The sequence below is a fragment of the Equus quagga genome, chromosome 2, assembly GCF_021613505.1.
Source record: "Equus quagga isolate Etosha38 chromosome 2, UCLA_HA_Equagga_1.0, whole genome shotgun sequence".
In the NCBI taxonomy this organism is placed as follows: Eukaryota; Metazoa; Chordata; class Mammalia; order Perissodactyla; family Equidae; genus Equus; species Equus quagga.
In genome coordinates, this window is record NC_060268.1 from 125,535,078 (window position 1) to 125,553,683 (window position 18,606).

The 18,606-nt window shown below is 52.4% G+C and overlaps 1 protein-coding gene across 6 annotated transcripts in view; it reads right to left on the reverse strand.

Annotated features, from left to right (window-relative positions):
• CDH23 (cadherin related 23) overlaps window positions 1-18,606 on the reverse strand; it is a 398,494-nt gene that overhangs the window by 122,060 nt on the left and 257,828 nt on the right. For all 6 annotated transcript variants that reach the window (XM_046653203.1, XM_046653202.1, XM_046653200.1 and 3 more), the window contains 5 exons: window positions 15,036-15,100; window positions 9,454-9,691; window positions 7,930-8,035; window positions 5,637-5,764; window positions 908-980 (listed from right to left, as the gene is read on the reverse strand). In XM_046653203.1, coding sequence (XP_046509159.1) covers window positions 908-980; window positions 5,637-5,764; window positions 7,930-8,035; window positions 9,454-9,691; window positions 15,036-15,100 — 610 coding nt within the window. The remainder of the gene's footprint in view (window positions 1-907; window positions 981-5,636; window positions 5,765-7,929; window positions 8,036-9,453; window positions 9,692-15,035; window positions 15,101-18,606) is intronic.

Sequence of the window (18,606 nt, forward strand, 5' to 3'; positions counted from 1 at the left end):
TCCTCCAGCTGCCCCCGACTCCTCCAGCTGTTTCCCGACTCCTCCAGCTGCCCCTGACTCCTCCTGCTGTTCCCTGACTCTTCCAGCTGCCCCTGACTCCTCCAGCTGTTCCCCGACTCCTCCAGCTGTCCTCTGACTCCTCCAGCTGTCCCTGACTCCTGCTGTCAACTGACTCCTCCTGCTGTCCCTGACTCCTCCAGCTGTCCCCGACTCCTCCAGCTGTTCCCTGACTCCTCCAGCTCTCCTCTGACTCCTCTAGCTGTTCCCTGACGACTCCAGCTGTCCCTGACGACTCCAGCTGTCCTCTGACTCCTCCGGCTCCTACAGTAATTCCTGCTATGGGTGTTTTCCCCACTAGAGTAGTACACTCTTAGTGTAAGAATGAAGCTGTCAACCAAGGACAGAGCAGGTGGCCTGGAATCTCAGTGCAGAGGTGGTGGTCCTGGGTCTGCAACCTGGGCCCTGCCACCTGAGACCTTACCCAGGGACTAGCTTCCCATTCTCATCCTCACATAGGAACAAATGCCATCTTTCAAGGCCACCCCTTCTGCCATCACAGCCCCAGGGGCCTGACTCACAGCATCATAATCTTGGAACTCTTGTACACACTTGTTTAATTGAGGTTGTTGAATTAATCACCGCTCACTCTTCTCTTCCCTGCTAGAAGGTAGCCGCAGGAGGGCAGGGGCCAAGAGCCTAGTGGAGTGTCTGCACATAGTCGGTGCTCTGCAAGGAGCTGTTGGCTGGCAGACCACTGGACATCTCCAAAGCCTCCTTCATTTGTCATGAGACACAGACAGGGAGGGGCGCAGACCTCCCGAATTCATGTGCAAAGTCAGGTCTGCATACTATATGTGCCAGGACTGCGGCTTCCTGCCTTCTTGCCCTCCCCTGCCTGGGCCCATACCTGCCATGATGTTCTCCACCACGGAGACGAAGTAGGCAGGCTTGCTGAAGGTGGGAGGGTTGTCATTCTCATCCTGGAAGAAAAACAGACTGGTTGCAGGAACCAGGGAGGTAGTTGGGGCTGGTCAGCTGTCCAAGGCTGGCACTGAGGAACTCTGGCCTCGATGTATAACCAGAGCCAGGTGGGGTGTCACAAGGGAGCCAGGTGCCCCTCTGGCTGGGCTATAGTTCAAGAAGGAAGGACAGGCCTTGGGGAAACATGTGGGGTTGGGAAGGGATGATGAGGGCCCGGGAGATGGAGAACGAAGGCAGCAATCAGAACTGCCCACAGCTCCAGCTCCCCTGGGCCCCCCATGGGTCCTCCAGCTGAGCTCCAAGCTTATTCCAGTTCTCCCGCCCTCAGCTCATCAGCCCCCATGCTGGGGATGCCCGCTCGGAACTTCCCTACCAGCTCCACCAAGACGATGGTGGAAGGTTCTAGGAGCCCTCCCAGAAGTGAAGGGAGAAAGGAGTGCCCCAACCCCGAGTAGGCAGTGGTAGGCAGGGGTCAGGTGGTTCCCAGAGTCTGAATTCCAGAACCCTCCACACACACAAGAACAACGGCTCCTCCATCCCCTTGGGTAAACCTGGCCCACAACCCACCACCTCTAGTTCTGGAGCAATCCCTCTTCTGGCCCAGTCTTCGCCAGTGACCAGGTCAGAGGCACAGTGGCCATGGGGCTGAACTGGCAGGGTGGGGCCCAGGCACAGCCTCTGCCTCCTCCTGTTACTCCACATGCCATCTCTCTCCTCCACAATCGGAGGAGACTTCCCGACCCTTTAAGACGCTCACACTCACCACCTACTTTATGCAATCACTCAACAAGAATTCCTGCCTGTTCCCCTCTCAGAGGAAGCCTTGTTGGCCCACCTGACTCAGAGCCTTCTGCCCTTTCCTCGAGAGCCCTGTGTGGAGCTCGGGGGTCAGACTGGGTCACAGCCCCCTGGGGCATCTTTAGGCTGCAGACTTCAGTGGTGCGTGCTCCGAGGGACTCATTTCCCCCACGGAACTGGGAGCTCTTTGAGGGGAAGACTCCTGGAGTAAGCCTCTTTTGCTGGAGTTACTTCTGGCTGAGCAAGCACGAAAGAGAGGGAGGCACGCTACCTGGCTGTCCACCCCCTGGGATGCCAGAGAATCCCCTCCTGCCAGGCCTGTGGGGGCCCAGGAAGGAATGCCCTTCTTTCTGCCCAATCTGGACCCTGGCTCTGGGCTGCGCACCAGCTCCTGCTGACCTGTCGTCTCCCCAGCCTCAGAGAACTGGCGGTGTGAGGACTCCCTGATGTCCAATGGCCCAACAGCAGGCCTGGGCATCCCCCTGGTGTGGGCACAAGTGGCCCCTACACGTATATATTTAAGCCTTCTGCTTGGCTGCACGCAACGGTGCCAAGAATGTCAGTGACAGAGCATGAGGCAGAAACTTATTAGCGGTGATATTTCCCCGGATCCTGGCGCTGCATTCGCTATTAGTTCTAATTCAGTGGCTCCCTCTACAAAAGCTTATTGTCCCCTAATGGGAAATCTACAAACCGAGTTTGACTTCTTTATTAAAAACCAACAAGCAGTGGATGAAAAGGAATCACCTGGCTCCTGTCGCCCACCCGCTCCTCCTCCCAGAGCCCTGTCGCTCTGATCTCCTCTCTCCACCCCCAACCTGTAAGGCAAGTGCTGCCATCAACCACTTCATCTCCGCTGGTTTTTTTTTTTCAATTGAGAGAAAATCCATTTGGTGGAGGGAGGTGGCAGCTTAGCCAAGTGACAGCTACTTAAAAATCACCCACGTGCAAAATCCACCCGAAGGCGCTGACCTTTTCAAGTATGGTCCTTAGACACAAGTGACTAGGCCATCCAAAAGCCCTGCTCGAGAGATGAGGTTCACACACAGCCAAGGCGGCAGCTGTCTTTGTGGCCAGACCCTCCTGCTGCCAGTGGCCATGTGGACCCGGAAGAAACGTGCAGGGCCCCTGCTGACCCGCATGGCAGCCGGGAGGGAGTTTGAAGGCAGCGCCCCTTCTGCTGGGCTGACGCCCCACTCTCCCTTGCCAAATGGACAGTGAGGCGGCTTCTTGGTCCCACCCACCCGTGCACCAAGAGAGCCCGCTCCCCGCTATCAGGGAAGGAGGCTGAGGCTGCTGGCCCCTCTTTTCTTCACAGTGGATAAAAGGTTAGTTCAGTCCCTAGGCCTTCAGCTTCCTACTTGCTCTGGCTCCATTTGAGGGGCTGCGGCAAACAGGGAAGGAGGTCTTCTGCGGGGCTCTTCCTTAACTGAGCTGCAGGTCGGGAAAGGGACCAGGGTTTGGGGCAGCCCCTGGGTTTCCAGATCCACAGATCTTTGAAGGCCTTGCTACTCCAAGCGTGGTGCCCTGACCAGAGCATCAGCATCGCCTGGGAGCTTGTTACAAGTGCAGAGTCTCAACCCTACCGTGGATGCACTAAAGAAGAATCGCATTTTAAGAAGATCCCAGGGAATTCTCTGAGGAGTACAGGTCTCCATCATGTGCAGATAGGGGTTTCTAAGGCTCCAGGCCCAGGGGTGTGGTGGAAAGAATGTGAACCCAGGAGTCAGACGGGTCAGGGCTCAAATCTTAGTTTACTTCCTAGCTAGTAAGTGAGGAAGGCACTGGTGACCCTGGACCAGCCACATTCCCTCCCTGAGCCTCAGCTGCCTCGTCTGCAAAATGGGATTGAGAGAGACTGCATAACGTGAGAGCACCTGCTGCACTGTTGGAGCTCAAGGAGTTTTCATTTCCATTTGGCCAATTCTGCCTGCCCATCCCTAGGCTGGTGTAGAGCGCCTCAACCTTCTTCCCATATTCCCACCCTCTCCCTCATCCGCTTCCCCAAAGCCTGGGAAGGGTCCTTCTCTGCCCGGCCGAGTTCTCAGAACTCCCATTTACACTAGAGACAGCTGGTGCACATCTGTTGCTGATGGTAAGCAGGTCTGTCCGGTCAGCTGTAATGATGGCCACGTGCCACCAGCATGATCTCATTTAATCTTCAGGGCGATATCATGGGGTCGTACTATGATTATTGCCATTTTGCAGCTAAGGAAACTGAGGCTCAGAGGGAATAAGAACCCCAGGTCACACAGCTAGAGGGAGACAAAGCCACATGCCTCCGAAGCCGGGCTCCCTCCTCCATCCAGCATCCCATTCACATCCCTCCAGGACCTGCTGCTGCACCTTGCACACAGGACTAGTTTGCTGCTTGCTTGAGCAGTGCAGGACAGAGGCTGGTTGAAAGAGATGAGTCAGTTGGTCAGGGTTATGAGTGTGGCTGGTGTTAGGGGAGGTTTGGGGGCTACGGTCAAGACTGGGAAACCAAGACAGGCTTGGGAGACGTGGTCAGGGCCGGGGCCGTGTGGGGAGGGACAGCAGGACGTGGTCACGACTGGCAGGGAGTGCATTCTAGCTCTCTGGAATCCCCCTTGGCGCTAAGGGTGAGGTGGTGGGTTAGAGGCAGGAGGTGTTCAGGCTTCTCTGGACCTCCTCCTCTCTGTCCTTCTGCCTGCCACTCCCTGAAGCTGGAAAGGCCAGACTTAAGGCCCCAGCCTCTCTGCCCTTTCCTTTGCAGGACCTGGTTCTGCATAGCCTGAGGCTCCTATGCCACCCCAAAATCCTGCTCCTGCATGCTCACCTGCAGGGCTCCCTCCCAGGCATCACCCTCGACTTTTCCATCACTGCCAGCACCATCCTATTCAGCAAGCAACAGGGGTCCCCTGCCCAGACGAGGACCTTCCCACCAGAGAGCTGGTTCTGGAGCCTCAGCCTTGGGTTGAGAGGACAGGCTTGTTAAAGCCAGGTGTGGGGCAGTGCCAGAGGCTGGTGGCGAAGCCAGAGGCTGGTGGTGAAGCCAGCTGGGACAGGGTGAGATTTTCCTGAGCGTATGTCAAATCACAGCCTATCTCCTGACGTGACAATCTCATCTAACCCTCCTGGAGCTCGTAATGCACTAACTCTTCCATCAACATGCCTTCGTCCTCTCCTGCAGGTAGCAGCCTCTATGCGATGGGAGGTCATGCCTGTGTGTGCAGGGGGGCGGGGAGGGTCCCGGGGGAAAGGCCTGCTGGCCGGTTGTCAGACCACAGTCTGCATCCCGGGATCGCTGGGGAGTAGCACGGGGCAAATGAACCAGTGTGGAGATGGATTCAGCGGCTGATAATTTCAGACACAGAAAGCACTAAGGTGTGCTTGATATTCATGTCAGACAAGCTGCGGTTTGGTTTCAGGCCCCTGTGGATCTCCAGAGGAGCGGGAAAAGGGAGGCAAAAGGGAAGAGGGGATAGAGAGAGACAGGAGAGAGAAGACGACCTTCAGTAATTCCCTTGAACTTCGCGGAATGTGGCTATGAATGAAGGGACCCACGACATTCCCTCCCAGCTTGAGCCCCAGCTCCCGCGCCCCATCAGAGCGCGTCCTGAGGCCCCCGAATGAAGCTGGAGCAGGACAGTCGGCTCTTCCTGCGTTCCAGGGCCCTGGGTGTTCTGGCCAAGCTGGGAGGCAGCTTGGCTGCTGCTGCACTGGCAGAGGTTTGCTGGGGGCAGCCTGCGGGACAGTCTGCCAGGCAGCTCCCAGAGCTGTGGGGACTGCCAAGGATGTGGGACACAGGGTGCAGGCAGCATCCTCGATACTCTGGGAAGCACTCACCACCCCTTAACCCTGGAAGGGCAAGGCCAGCGCCCCGGGATACTTACAAACACCTCAATGGTGACGGGGACAGTGCTGTTCAGAGGGGGGTTGCCAGCGTCCTTGGCCATGACCATCAGATAAATCAGCCCGTTGGGTATCTGTTCATAATCAAGGGGGCGGCTCACGCTGATCACTGAAATGACAGGAACGGGGCCACAGGCCCTTCGTAAGCAGACTTTAGAGGCCCAGTCAGCCAGGGCTCCCCTGTGGGCAGAGAGGGTGCAGCTGGCACAAGCCAGGCTAGCTCTGCTGCATTTCCCGCCCCTGCCTCTGAACTCCTGGAGCCTTGTGGTCTGGACTTAGGTTTACTGACTACGTGACACATGCCAGGCACCGTGCTGAGCCCACCAGCTGGTAACTATTTGGTAGTAATGTAAGCCCCACCAGATAAGGAAACCAAGCTCAGAGAGGTTCAGTAACTTGCCCAAGGTCACACAGCTAGCAACTTGATAGAGCTGATGTTTGAGCCCAGGTTTGTCTGAATGCAGAGCCCAGACTCTTCCTCAGAACGCACTACTGCCTGATTATCTGTGTGTCTGTCTGTCTGACCCAATCATCTAGCACTCCCCCATCAATCTGGAAGCTGCTGGGAGAACAGGGTCATGTCCCAGGCTGTCTAGTGCTGTCTCTGCTCTCACTCCTGATCCCCTCCAGAGAAGCGCAGAGTCCACCCATTGAGTGCCCAGTGTTGGGCTGCCCGGGGCGGTGCAGACGGTGGGGCGTGGAGGGCAGCTCCCTCCTCACTGTCCTCTGGCCCCGTCCTTTTCTCTCATCACCTTTCTCCCCTCTTTTCTTCTCACCCTCCCCTCGCTTGACCCTGTGGCTCTTTGTGCCCATCCAGTGGTCTGCCCTGGGCACTGTTTAGATCCCTTGTGGGGACACTCAGGGTGTGGTGTTGCAGACTTTACCGGCAGAACTCTGCTGGACGGTGGGTGAAGAACCCTAACTCCAAAGGCAGACAGAGCAGAGAGGCAGGATTTTTGGGGGGGGGGTGTTAAGAGAGCTGCCCCAGCCCTCAAATGTCTCCCCTCCACACACGCCTGGACTGGCACCGTTAGTGCTCTTGTGCTAAGCCATCGAGGTCAATTTCGGGAGAGAAGGCATATCGGCCTGGAAATGGGGGCACGGGTAGTCTGCAACAGCATCACGACAAGATTACATTGCAACTTTCTATTTGGAAAATGGAAACCAAGTTATTGCTTTAGTAATACGAAACCTACGGAGGGTTCTTCTAGCGGAGAAGAAGGTGAGGTGTGTGGCTGCCCGGAAACGTGAAACGGTGGCTTTTTGAAGGAGGACACAGATTTACAGAGAACATTGGGCTGGAGCATCCAGAGTCAGGACTGCCATTTCTGAGCTTGCGTTTCCGACAAGCTGTGAGGTGGTGAGCACTGGACCCAGACTCATCCAGTGCACTTCCGTTCTGCTTTCTAATTCATCTTCAAGCAACAGGGAAGCTTCCCAGAGGAGATGTCCAAACGAGCCCTTACAGCTGGCCAGAGGTTAAAGGGAGGCAGGGCAAAGGGACAGGGAGAGAGGGCTTTCCCAGCAGAAGGAACAGACTCTGCAAAGACGCGGCAGTGACCACCGTAAGAGGAAAGAGCACCAAGGGGTTCAGAGCCTGTATCCTAGCTGGGGGAGGAGGGTGCTGAGAGACAAGGCTGGAGAGGCAACCAGGAGTTAGATCACAAGGGCCTCACTCGCAGCTTTGCTGTGTGACCTCAGGCAAGTCGGTCCTGTCGCTGGGCCCTGGTTGCCTTGTCTGAAAAACAAGGTTCTCTCAGGATCTTGGAGTTTGAGGTTGCTGCTGCTGTTCCCTGCTCAGGCTCTAGGGATCGGGACTCACAGCGGGGGCAGGCAGGGCAGGTCTAGAGTGTGGAACTGCGCCTGGCCAAGCAGGGAAGTGCCATGGCCTGGGAGGGCTGAGAGGCGGCCTCAGCATGCCCAAAGGATGGGGAAGCTTGGTTAAGAAGACTCCACCCTACAGACCTGCTCAGCAGCCTTGGTGAGAAACAGGGACCCCTAGGACTATGGTAACATCAGATGCTGGGCTGGCCGTGGGTCTAAGACCCAGAGACAAATCTGGCTGATCTGAGACAGAGATCCTGATCCTACAGAAGGCTGACCCCAGGCGACATGCTGCTCCAGCCCGCGGGAGCTGTGGGGCAGCTTTCCGAGTGGTCCAGGGTGTCTGGGAGACAGGAGGGCCCCTCCTGAGAGAGGAATGAGGATGCAGCCCTGCTCCCACCTGCCAGCCTTCCTGCTGAGGCTGGGCCCCCAGTCCCAGCCAACACGTACCTCCATAGCCCTCGTACACGCTGATGTCGAAGTAGCTGCCGAAGGCGGAGGCACTGACGATGCTGTAGGTGATCTGGTTGTTGGGAGGGGAGTCTTCATCTGTCGCCTGGGAGGAAGAGGGTGGACAGGGCACCGTGATCCCTCAGCAGGCAGGGCCGGAGAGGGCAGGTGGGAGCGGAGGACTGACCCTCCCATAGCGCCCCTCCTTTGGGGGATCCAGGCCCTTCTTGTCCCTCAGCTGGAGGCCACCTCTGGCTCCCAGCAGACACCCTGCTCCCCTCCCTGCTGGGGTGTGGAGGGAGCTTGGGAAGCTGGGAGCAGGCTGGAGGCTTGTGGAGAATGAGGGAAGGCCGGGGCCTACCCTGAGGATGGAGAGGGTCACCATCATACTTGGTATGACTGTCTCCTAGAGCTTTCAGTCCCAGCTCGAACACCCCACCCACAGAGGTCTTGCCCGACCTCTCTACCCGGTTAGGGCCCTGCGCTGTGCACCCTATCAGTGCCCCTGCCCGACTGTAACCTCTTGTTTAACTTCTGCCCGCCTCGCTCAGACCGTCAGCTCCACGCAAGCAGGAACCCTATGTTTCTTGATTGCTGCTGCATACCTAGGGCCCAGCACAGTGCTTGGCACACAGTAGGTGTCTAATAAATGCAGGTTGCATGAATGAGGGAGGGAAGAAGGCACTTGGAATGGGGTCAGGGATCCTTCTCCCCCTTGACTGTCTTCTGGGGTGGCTTCCTCCCAGATGTTTCCCACCCAGAGAGCCCCAGGGGCACCCTACCACTCTGGCTGCAATAGGAGCTGGGCAGGGAGGGAGGGCGGGGTCCTGTGGGGAGCATGGCCATGCTGGGTGGACAAAGGCTCCTGTCTTCTGTGCACCCCCCACGCCCATGCCCACCACTTTGCCTTCATACTGCCTCCTCAGAAACAAGTTCTAAATGGAGCGCTGGGTGGGTAGAGGGGGGAAGGGGCACAAGGACACTAGAAAGTCTCCGGTCAGAGGTCACTGGAGTGTGGTGGGGACACATTGCAGGAGGCCACTTGGAGTGTAGAGCCCTGAGTTCTGGTCCTGGCTCTGTGACTCACTAATTCACTGTGCCTTCCAGGGTGGCCTCTCCCTTTCGCTTCCCATTCTGTGAAATGAATTGTGCCCATGGCCTCTGGCTCCTTCTAGCTGCAGCACTTCCTGATTCTAAGCAGCCATTAAAGGACCTGGATGGGGGTCCTTACACAAGGAACTGCTCAGCACTTGCCATGGGAGATGGGGAGGGTGGGCTTTTGCTGAATGGAGACCTGAAATTTAAGCTGAGACAGACACTAGCCCCACTCAGTAACCAGGGACGTGAGGTGATGCTCAGAGGTGGCCCAACACAGACCAAGAATGTGACCCCCAAATCTGGGCAGAGTTCTTTGTGGATGGGAGGTTAGCACCTCTTGCAATGGCTTCCTGAGGGGGTGGTCAAGAAAGCACAGAGGGAAGCATAAGATGAATGGCCGGACTGCAGGACACCCTGGCATCTTACCCGGAGCCGCACCAGCTGCGTGACAGAAGGCTCATTCTCCCTCAGGGCACCCACATAGGCATCCTTTTGGAAGGTGGGCGCATTGTCATTGACATCCAACACGTTGATCCTGACCCGGCCTGTGGTCTCCTCACCGCCCCCGTCCCGGGCGATGACCGTCAGGGTGAAGCGCTGGATGAGCTCGTAGTCCAGTCTGGCGATCAGCATGATGAGTCCTGTGTCCTTGTCCAGGGAGAACCTGTGTCAGGCAGGAAGGAGGGAGAGAAAGGACATCCTGGTTTAAAGCAGGCTTGTAGATAAGGGCCTGCATTTACCAGCCTGTCCTGGCCCAAGGTGACAAACAGAAATGGATGAAATCTGAAACCCGCCTTCTTTTTCACTTGCCGTAATGGCCAGGTACTGAAAGAATAGGAATAGGTTGATTGAATCAAAGAGGAAATTCAGGCAGAATAAGCCCCTTCTTGCTACGAACAGGAGTTTCTGCCTAGTGGAGATATTTAGATGTTGGAGAACTGTAATGGTCAGATATTCCTACAACTGATACCACAGAAATACAAAGCGTCATAAGATACTATTATGAACAGTTATATGCTAACAAATTGGAAAACCTAGAAGAAATGGGTAAATTCCTAGAAAGATACAACCTACCAAGACTGAATCATGAAGAAATAGAAAATCTGAACAGACGGATTATTAGTAGATTGAATCAACAATCAAAAATCTCCCAATAAACAAAAGTCCAGGACCAGACAGCTTCACTGGTGAATTCTACCAAACATTTAAAGAACTAATACCAATCCTTCTCAAACTCTTCCAAAAAATAGAAAAGGAGGGAACACTTCCAAACTCATTTTATGAGGTCAGCATCACCCTGATACCAAAACCAGACGAGGATACCACAAGAAAAGAAAATTACAGACCAATTTCCCTGATGAACACAGATGCAAAAATCCTCAACAAAATATTAGCAAACTGAATTCAACAGCACATTAAAAGGATCACACATCATGATCAAGTGAGATTTATCCCAGGGATGCAATGATGGTTGAACAGCCACAAATCAATCAATGTGATACACCACTCTAATGAAATGAAGGATAAAAATCATATGATCATCTTACTTAATGCAGAAAAGGCATTTGACAAAATTCAACACCCATTTATGATAAAAACTCTCAACAGAGTATAGAGAGAATGTACCTCAACATAATAAAGGCCATATATGACAAACTCATAGCTAACATCATACTCAATGGTGAAAAGCTGAAAGCTTTTCCTCTAAGATGAGGAATAAGATAAGGATGCCCACTCTTGCCACTCTTAGTTAACATAGTATTGGAAGTCCTAGCCAGAGCAATCAGGCAAGAAAAAGAAATAAAAGGGATCCAAATTGGAAAGGAAGAAGTAAAACGGTCACTGTTTGCAGATGGCATGATATTCTATATAGAAAACTATATAACTCCTAAAGACTCCACTAAAAAACTGTTAGAACTAATAAACGAATTCAGTAAAGTTGCAGAATACAAAATCAATATATATAAATTTGTTGCATGTCTATACACTAATAACAAACTATCAGAAAGAGAAATCAAGAAAACAATCCCATTTATAATCGCATTAAAAAGAATAAAATACCTAAGAATAAATTTAACCAAGGAGGTGAAACTCCTGTACACTGAAAACCATAAGACAGTGATGAAAGAAAATGAAGGCAGCACAAAGAAATGGAAAAATATTCTGTGCTTATGGATGGGAAGAATTAATATTGTTAAAATGTCCATACTACCCAAAGCAATCGACAGATACAATGCAATCCCTATGGAATTATCAAAATTCCAATGACATTTTTCACAGAAACAGAACAAACAATCCTAAAATTTGTGTGGAACCACAAAAGACCCCAAGTAGCCAAAGCAAGAGAAAGCAGAAACAAAGCTGGCGGAGCCACGCTCCCTGATTTCAAACTGTGCTGCAAAGCTACATGAGTGCAAACAGCACGGGACTGGCACAGAAACAGACACAGAGGCCAGTGGAGCAGGATAGAGAGCCCTGAAATAAACACATGCATATACAGTCAATTACTTTATGATGAAGGAGCTAAGAATATACAATGGGAAAAGGACAGTCTCTTCAACAAATGGTGTTGAGAAGAGTGGACAGGATAAAACTGGACCACCACCTTAAACCATACGCAAAAATCAACTTGAAATGGATTAAAGACCTGAACATAAGACCTGAAACCATAAAACTCCTAGAAGAAAACACAGGTGGTGAGCTCCTTGACATCGATCTTGGTGATGACTTTTTGGATTTGACACCAAAAGCAAAGGCAACAAAAGCAAAAATAAACAAATGGGATTACATCAAACTAAAAAGCTTCTGCACACAAAGGAAACCATCAAGAAAATGAAAAGTCAACCTATGGAAGGGGAAAAAATATTTGCAAGTCATATATCTGATAAGGCGTTAATATCCAAAATATGTAAAGAACTCATGCAACTCCATAGCAAAAAACCAAACAATCTGATTAAAAAATGGACAGAGGGTCTGAATAGACATTTTTCCAAAGAAGACATACGGATGGCCAACAGGTGCAAGAAAAGATGCTCAACATCACTAATCACCAGAGAAACGCAAATCAAAGCCAGAATGGGATATCACTTCACACCTGTCAGAATGGCTATCATCAAAAAAACAAAACAAGAAATAACAAACGTTGGCGAGGATGTAGAGAAAAGGGAACCCTTGTGCACTATTGGTGGGAATGTAAACTGGTGCAGCCACTTTGGAAAACAATATAGAGGTTCCTCAAAAAATTAAAAACAGAACTACCATATGACTCAGCAATTTCACTTCTGGGTATTTATCTGAACAAAACAAAAACACTAACTTGAAAGATATATGCACTGCCATGTTCACTGCAGCATTGTTCACAATAGCCAAGATATGGAAACAACCTAAGCGCCCACCAATGGATGACGGGATAGAGAAAATGCGGTGTATACATATACAATGGAATATTATTTAGTCATAAAAAAGAGGTAAATCTTGCTATTTGCAACAGCATGGATGGACCTTGAGGGCATTATCCTAAGTGGAATAAGTCAGACAGAGAAAGACAAATACTGTATGATCTTACTTACATGTGGAATCTAAAAACAAAACCAAGCAAATGAGCACATAGATACAGAGAACAGACTGGTGGTTGCCGGAGGCAGGGGGTAGAGGGGTGAGCAAAATGGGTGAAGGTGGTCCTGAGGTACACACTTGCAGTTATAATATGACGAAGTCCAGGGATGCAGCGTACAGCACGGCGAGTATAGTTAACAATACTGTATTGCATGTTTGAAAGCTGCTAAGAGAGTAGATCTTAAAAGTTCTCATTACAAGAAAAAGAAACTTTCTAACTACGAATGCTGACAGATGTTAACTAGAGTTATTGTGGTCACCATTTTGCAATACATACAAATATTGAATCATTATGTTGTACACCTGGAACTAATATAATGTTATACAGTAGTCCTCCCTTATCCACGGTTTCACTTTCATAGTTTCTGTTACCCATGGTCTGAATATATTAAATAGAAAATTCTAGAAATAATTCCTAAGTTTTAAATTGCATGCCATTTTGAGCGGCATGATGAAATCTCGCATCTTCCTGTTCTGTCCACCCAGGACATGAATCATCCCGCCGTCCAGTGTGTCCACGCCCTATAAGCTCCACACTCGTTAGTCACTTAGTACCCACCTTGGTTATCAGGTCAACTGTCACAGTATCATGTGCTTGTGCTCAAGCAAACCTTATTTTACTTAATAATGGGCCCAAAGCACAAAAGGAGTGATGCTGGCAATCTGGATATGCCAAAGAGAAGCCATAAAGTGCTTCCTTTAAGTGAAAAGGTGAAAGTTCTCGACTTAAAAAGGAAAGGTTACGTTGTTTCCATATCTTGGCTATTGTGAACAATGCTGCAGGAAAGAAAAAAATCCTATGCTGAGGTTGCTAAGATCTATGGTAACTTTTATTATAGTATATTGTCATAATTGTTCTATTTTTTATTAGTTATTGTAGTTAGTCTCTTAATGTGCCTAATTTATAAATTGAACTTTATCATAGGTATGTACATATAGGAAAAAACACAATATATATAGGGTGTGGTACTATCCATGGGCTCAGGCATCCACTGGGGGTCTTGGAACACAGACCCTGTGGATAAGGGGGAATTATTGTATGTCAATTCTATCTCAATTTAAAAAAATACATATATTTGAGCATTAAAAAAAGAAAAGAAATTCTGCCATCCCAGATGGTTTTGCACCAAAATGCTTTAAAGTGGCAGCAAAGCATCGAGCAAGGGGAGGGGCGGCTGGTCCTCTCTCGGGAGCTCCCCTTTGTCCTCTGCTTGAGAGACTGAGCCTTGGGGAAGGGCCTGGCGAATGTCTCCTGGGGAGGAACAAGGCCCAGCAAGACCATCCTTCTACCTGCTTCCTCTAAATTTCCCCTCAGAAGCCTCCTCTGAGTTGTCAGCTGACATTTGTGTGCCCCCACCTGGTCCACAGCTGCCAGCCACCAAGCCTGGAAAGTCCCGGCTCTGACACCAGGAAAGCCCCCGGCCCAGGAGATGGGAAGAGGTGAAGAAATCCAAGATGATCAGGCCAAGGCCACAAGAACACGGTCCCCTGAGGGACAGGGAGGCCTGTGCATTTGTGCCACTGCTGGTTCCTTCCTCCCATTTTGAGGCCCATCACAGAGTGGCAGAGAATGGCCGGGTATAGCTAACAATGTCCATCTCTTCCTGGTCACTCACACAGACAGTCGGGGTCGGTAATCCAAGCCGACAGCCACTTCTTACTCATCCTGTTGGGTTTCCAGACGTATCAGACACTTCATTTTTAGAACCAGACCTGCCCTCTGAATTCAACTTGGCTTTCAATCTTGTTAAAAATGAGAGGGCTTCCCCTCGGCTCAGCTTAACTGAAGACAAGGGAAAGAGATGGCCCAGAACCATGGTGGGGGAGAAGGCAAGGCTGGCACGGGTCAGGGGTGAGGCCAGCCACCTACCTAATGGCTGCAGCACGTTGGAGGCTGAGTACCCTGGCGGTGAGGACCACATGCAGAAGCCTGGCCCTGCATGCTGTGTGCTTACCAGCTGTGTGAGTTTGGGCGAGTGACTCAGGCTCTCTGGGCTGCAAAGTGGGGATGATAACAGTGCCTAGCCTGAATTCCTCCATCATTTAGTTGTGGGGCTCCCATCAGATAATGTGTATAAAACACTTGGCAAAGAGTCTGACACATGGTAAGAGCTTCATGGATGCCAGCTGAGGTGCTGCTGCTGGCAGTGCCCTACCACCAGTGAGTCAAGGCTTCTTCACCCCCCAGACTAAAGGCTATCTTTGGAGGGTTGGAGGAACTATGCTCCAGAGGGTTAGAGGACGGGAGCAGGACTGCACCACAAGCAGGGCCGACCCGGCAGAGGTTTGTGACGGGGTACACAGGGCACATGGCCCTCTCTGGGCTCTGAGAAGTTTCCTGGACCACGTGAGAGGCAGAGGGTCGCTGCAGAGGGGCTGGGGCAGGGTCTCACCTGTCAGGGTCATCGCTGAAGAAGTAGTTGACTTCCCCGAAGGTGCCCACGTCATTGTCTGTTGCCTGCAAAGGTGAGAACAAGACGTCATTACTGCCAGACCCAGCTGAGGCTCCTATCTCCCAGGAAACGTCCACAGCGAACCCAGGCCGTTCCCGTCCCACTGTGTGGGAGTTGTCCATGCTCCCACACAATGCCTCAGGCCAAATGTTCCAGAGCTGGGCTGTTCACCACGGCTGCCAACAGGCACCGATGGCTATTTAAATTTATACTGGAGAGCGCAGTTCTAGTAGGTTGGTCTCACAGTTCAATCTCTAGCTTTGTGGAAGCACCCCTCCTGGACTCAGGTCAGGCTGGCTGGGCTTACTCTTTGCAGATCCTCCAGGGCATGGAGGAGAGATCCTGCACCTGTGCCTTGGGGTCATAACCTGAAGGTTTGTGAAGTATCACCAATGAAGGTGGGGATGGGTTCAGCCAGCGAGTGGATCCTTCAGTGACTCTTCCCCAGTCCCAAAGCCTCCAAGCCAAATGTGCTCCTCAGTGGGGGACGCCCCTGGGGGGATTTCCGGTGCCCCTCCCTTCTTCAACCCTGGGAATCACCCATCGCACTTGTAGGGCAGACTGTCATCTGGCTGGCAATCTCTTCTGCTGCACAGTCTGCCGCCCACCCCCACCTTCTTTGGCACCTCTCTCTGCTTGACCAAGTGGTCCAAGTGGCAGCCGCCTGCTCTGCTTGTGACTACAGGGACTGGGCTGGGAGTGGCCCTTGACCGCAGCTGGGGCCTATCAGAATCCTTCCCTGGGATCCTTCTTATTGTTGCTGAGGATAAAAGCTTTCCTCCAGAGCAGTGAAGCTGGGGTGACATGAACTGGGAGCTGCTGGACATGTGGGGAGGATGCAGGTCCCGCCAGAGGAGAGCTAGAAGAGAGGGGCTGGATCCTGGTAGTTTTAGAGTCCTGAATCTGACATCCCTTCCCACCTCAGTTTGGTTCGTGAGTCCAACAAGACCTCTTTCACCCAGGCTGGTCCAAGTTGGCATTCTGTCACTTGTAGTCAAAAGACTATAGGGAGAGAGGCCTACCTTATGCTGACGACAGTGGCAATGATGGTAAGATGGGGACCACTGCCAGCCTTCACTACCACACCTTTTACATTTTCAAAGGCCATCCATGTTTATGGGACCTCATTTCATCCCCAAAACTGTCACAACATGAGGGAAACAAACATTTCCACTCATCTCACAGAGCACAAAACTGAGGCCCAGTGTAACCCTGTCACCACTCTAGGTCACCAGCAGGTTACAAGCAGAGTGGGGCAGAAGCTGGGATCCCACGTCCAGCCTGGGCCACCTGAGTGAGGCCTCTCTCCACCTCCTCCTTTCTCCAGGATGACGGCAGCTCTACTGGAGGCGTGGCCTCTGTGGCTGGGACCTCCGGGCTTCTGCATTGTCCCTGGGATGGTTATAGTGCACAGCGCAGGCTAACTGACACCATTCATTCATTCAATGAACAGTCACTTATTAAGCCTATGCTCCATGCCAGGCACTGTGACTTCCATTCTCTTCCAGGCCACTGCCCTGGAGCCAGACAAAGTGCCGCCTGCCACCAGAAGCCAGGAGGGAAAGGCCTTGGGTTGATCTTGGGGGTCCACGGACATCTGACTTACATTCAGGGCTTCTCTATAGGATCATAACCGGATAAAGGTCTGCTGCTAAAAATATTTCAACACCTCTTGATTTTTTTATCCAATTTTAAGTTTTTAGCTTTATTGAGATATAACTGACAAATAAAATTCTAATATATTCAAGGTTTACACTGTGATGATTTGACATATGCAAATATTGTGAAAGGACTGCTCTTACAGGACACATTTTCCACTCAGCGTCCCCACTGTTTCTGTCCCAGCAGACCGCTTGTGGACCTCTCTCCCTTCCCTGGGCCCGGCCAGGCTCCGAGGGCACGACAGGTTCTCAGAGGATGCGTGTTGAACAAGTGAGAAGGAAGACGCCGAGCTCTGTAACGGCCCTCCGACCCAGGACCGCTTCCGTGAGAAACCCTCCAGTGCCCTGAGCCATTCCTCACGACAACTGCTGTTTATCGACACTTCACACTTGTCACATATTTTATCTTCGTAGCAACCCTACGAGTGGGTACCACTATCAGTGCCACCTCTAATTTACAGATGGGGAAACTGAAGCACAGAGAGGGTAAATACCTCACCTAAGGCTTCACAGGGCAGAGTCGGGATTTGAACCCAGTGCCCTGCCCTTAGCTTCTATGTGTTATCGATTCTAAACTGAGAGAACTTGTTCTCAGAAGGCAAGACGCCTGGTTATTCCAGGGGAGAGAAGACCAAAGCCCCTAATAAGCCTACCTCTCTCCCCACCTTCCAGGGACCAGAGGAGAAGTGGGGGTGGAGGAGCCCCTAAGTTCCCTTTCGTTCTGCTGACAAATAATCATCACCATGTGTGCTGTATTCAGGCTACAACTGCAGCTGGGTCTGGAGAAGAGCTGGCCAGATGCCATCGAGCCCCTTGGCGAGGTGTCAGTGTGGGGAGAGACCCCAGTTCCAGGCCAGTGTCAACAGCCCAGGTCACTGTGTGACCAAACAGTAACCTCCTGCGGCCTCAGTGACCCCATTTGTTAAAGAAAAGGGTTTGGGGGAGCGATGAGGGCAGAGCCGCGTCTCTCAGGCCCCCCTCCCAGCAGGATGGTGCCTGGCACACGGCAGGGGCTTCACAAATGCTGGAAAGATAAACGAACAAATTCTAGTAAGAAGGGGGTGGTGGAGAGATGGGCGCAAGGATGAGGAGGAGAGGATTCACAGGGAAAGGGAGGGGTGGGGGGGGAGAGCGGCTGGGGAGTGCAGAGGGGTGGGGGGGGAGAGGACTGTGCCCAACCATGGGGGTCCCCTGTCCCTGAAGGTCACATCTGGGCTGTGGTGACAAGCCCTCCATATCTGGGTGCCCTGCAGAATCGCACGTGAACTGTCTGGGCAAGAAGGACCCCTGAGTTCCCCTTGTCCGGTCCCCTTTGCCCTGGGGCCTAGAGCAGCTGAGGCCTAGGGACATTAGGTGACAAGACGGGACTGTCTTCTCTCTCCAGGCATCCTGCCCACCATCGCCCCAGTCCCCACCCCCTCCCCCAGTGGACTGGCACAGCCATGGCTCCCTCAGTGACCCCCTTCCCCAGGGGCCTCTTGCTGCCCGCCCAGGCCGCCAATGCTGACCAGGGAAGATTTGTGAGTCCTTTAGTGCCACCGTCTAATGACCGTATGAAATACGTATGCCTGGTGAGGAGGAGAGGGAGAGCTTCCATTTTTCAAATGCATGAAGCAGAATAAGAAGATGAAAAGCTGCTTCTGTGGTCCTGCCAGGGTGGGGGCAGCCAGCACTGACACCGAGGGCCTCGCTGGGGCGCCCAGGCCAGGGCCGGGCTGTGGTGGGCCAGCTTAGGGGCCCTGTGCCCAGGAGGAGGCAGCCCCGCTGAAGGCCCTCTGGCGCTCCCTGGTGCCCTCAGGGGACAGTTCCTCCTCGTCTCCACGCATTCTCCACCTGCACTCCAGCCTTAC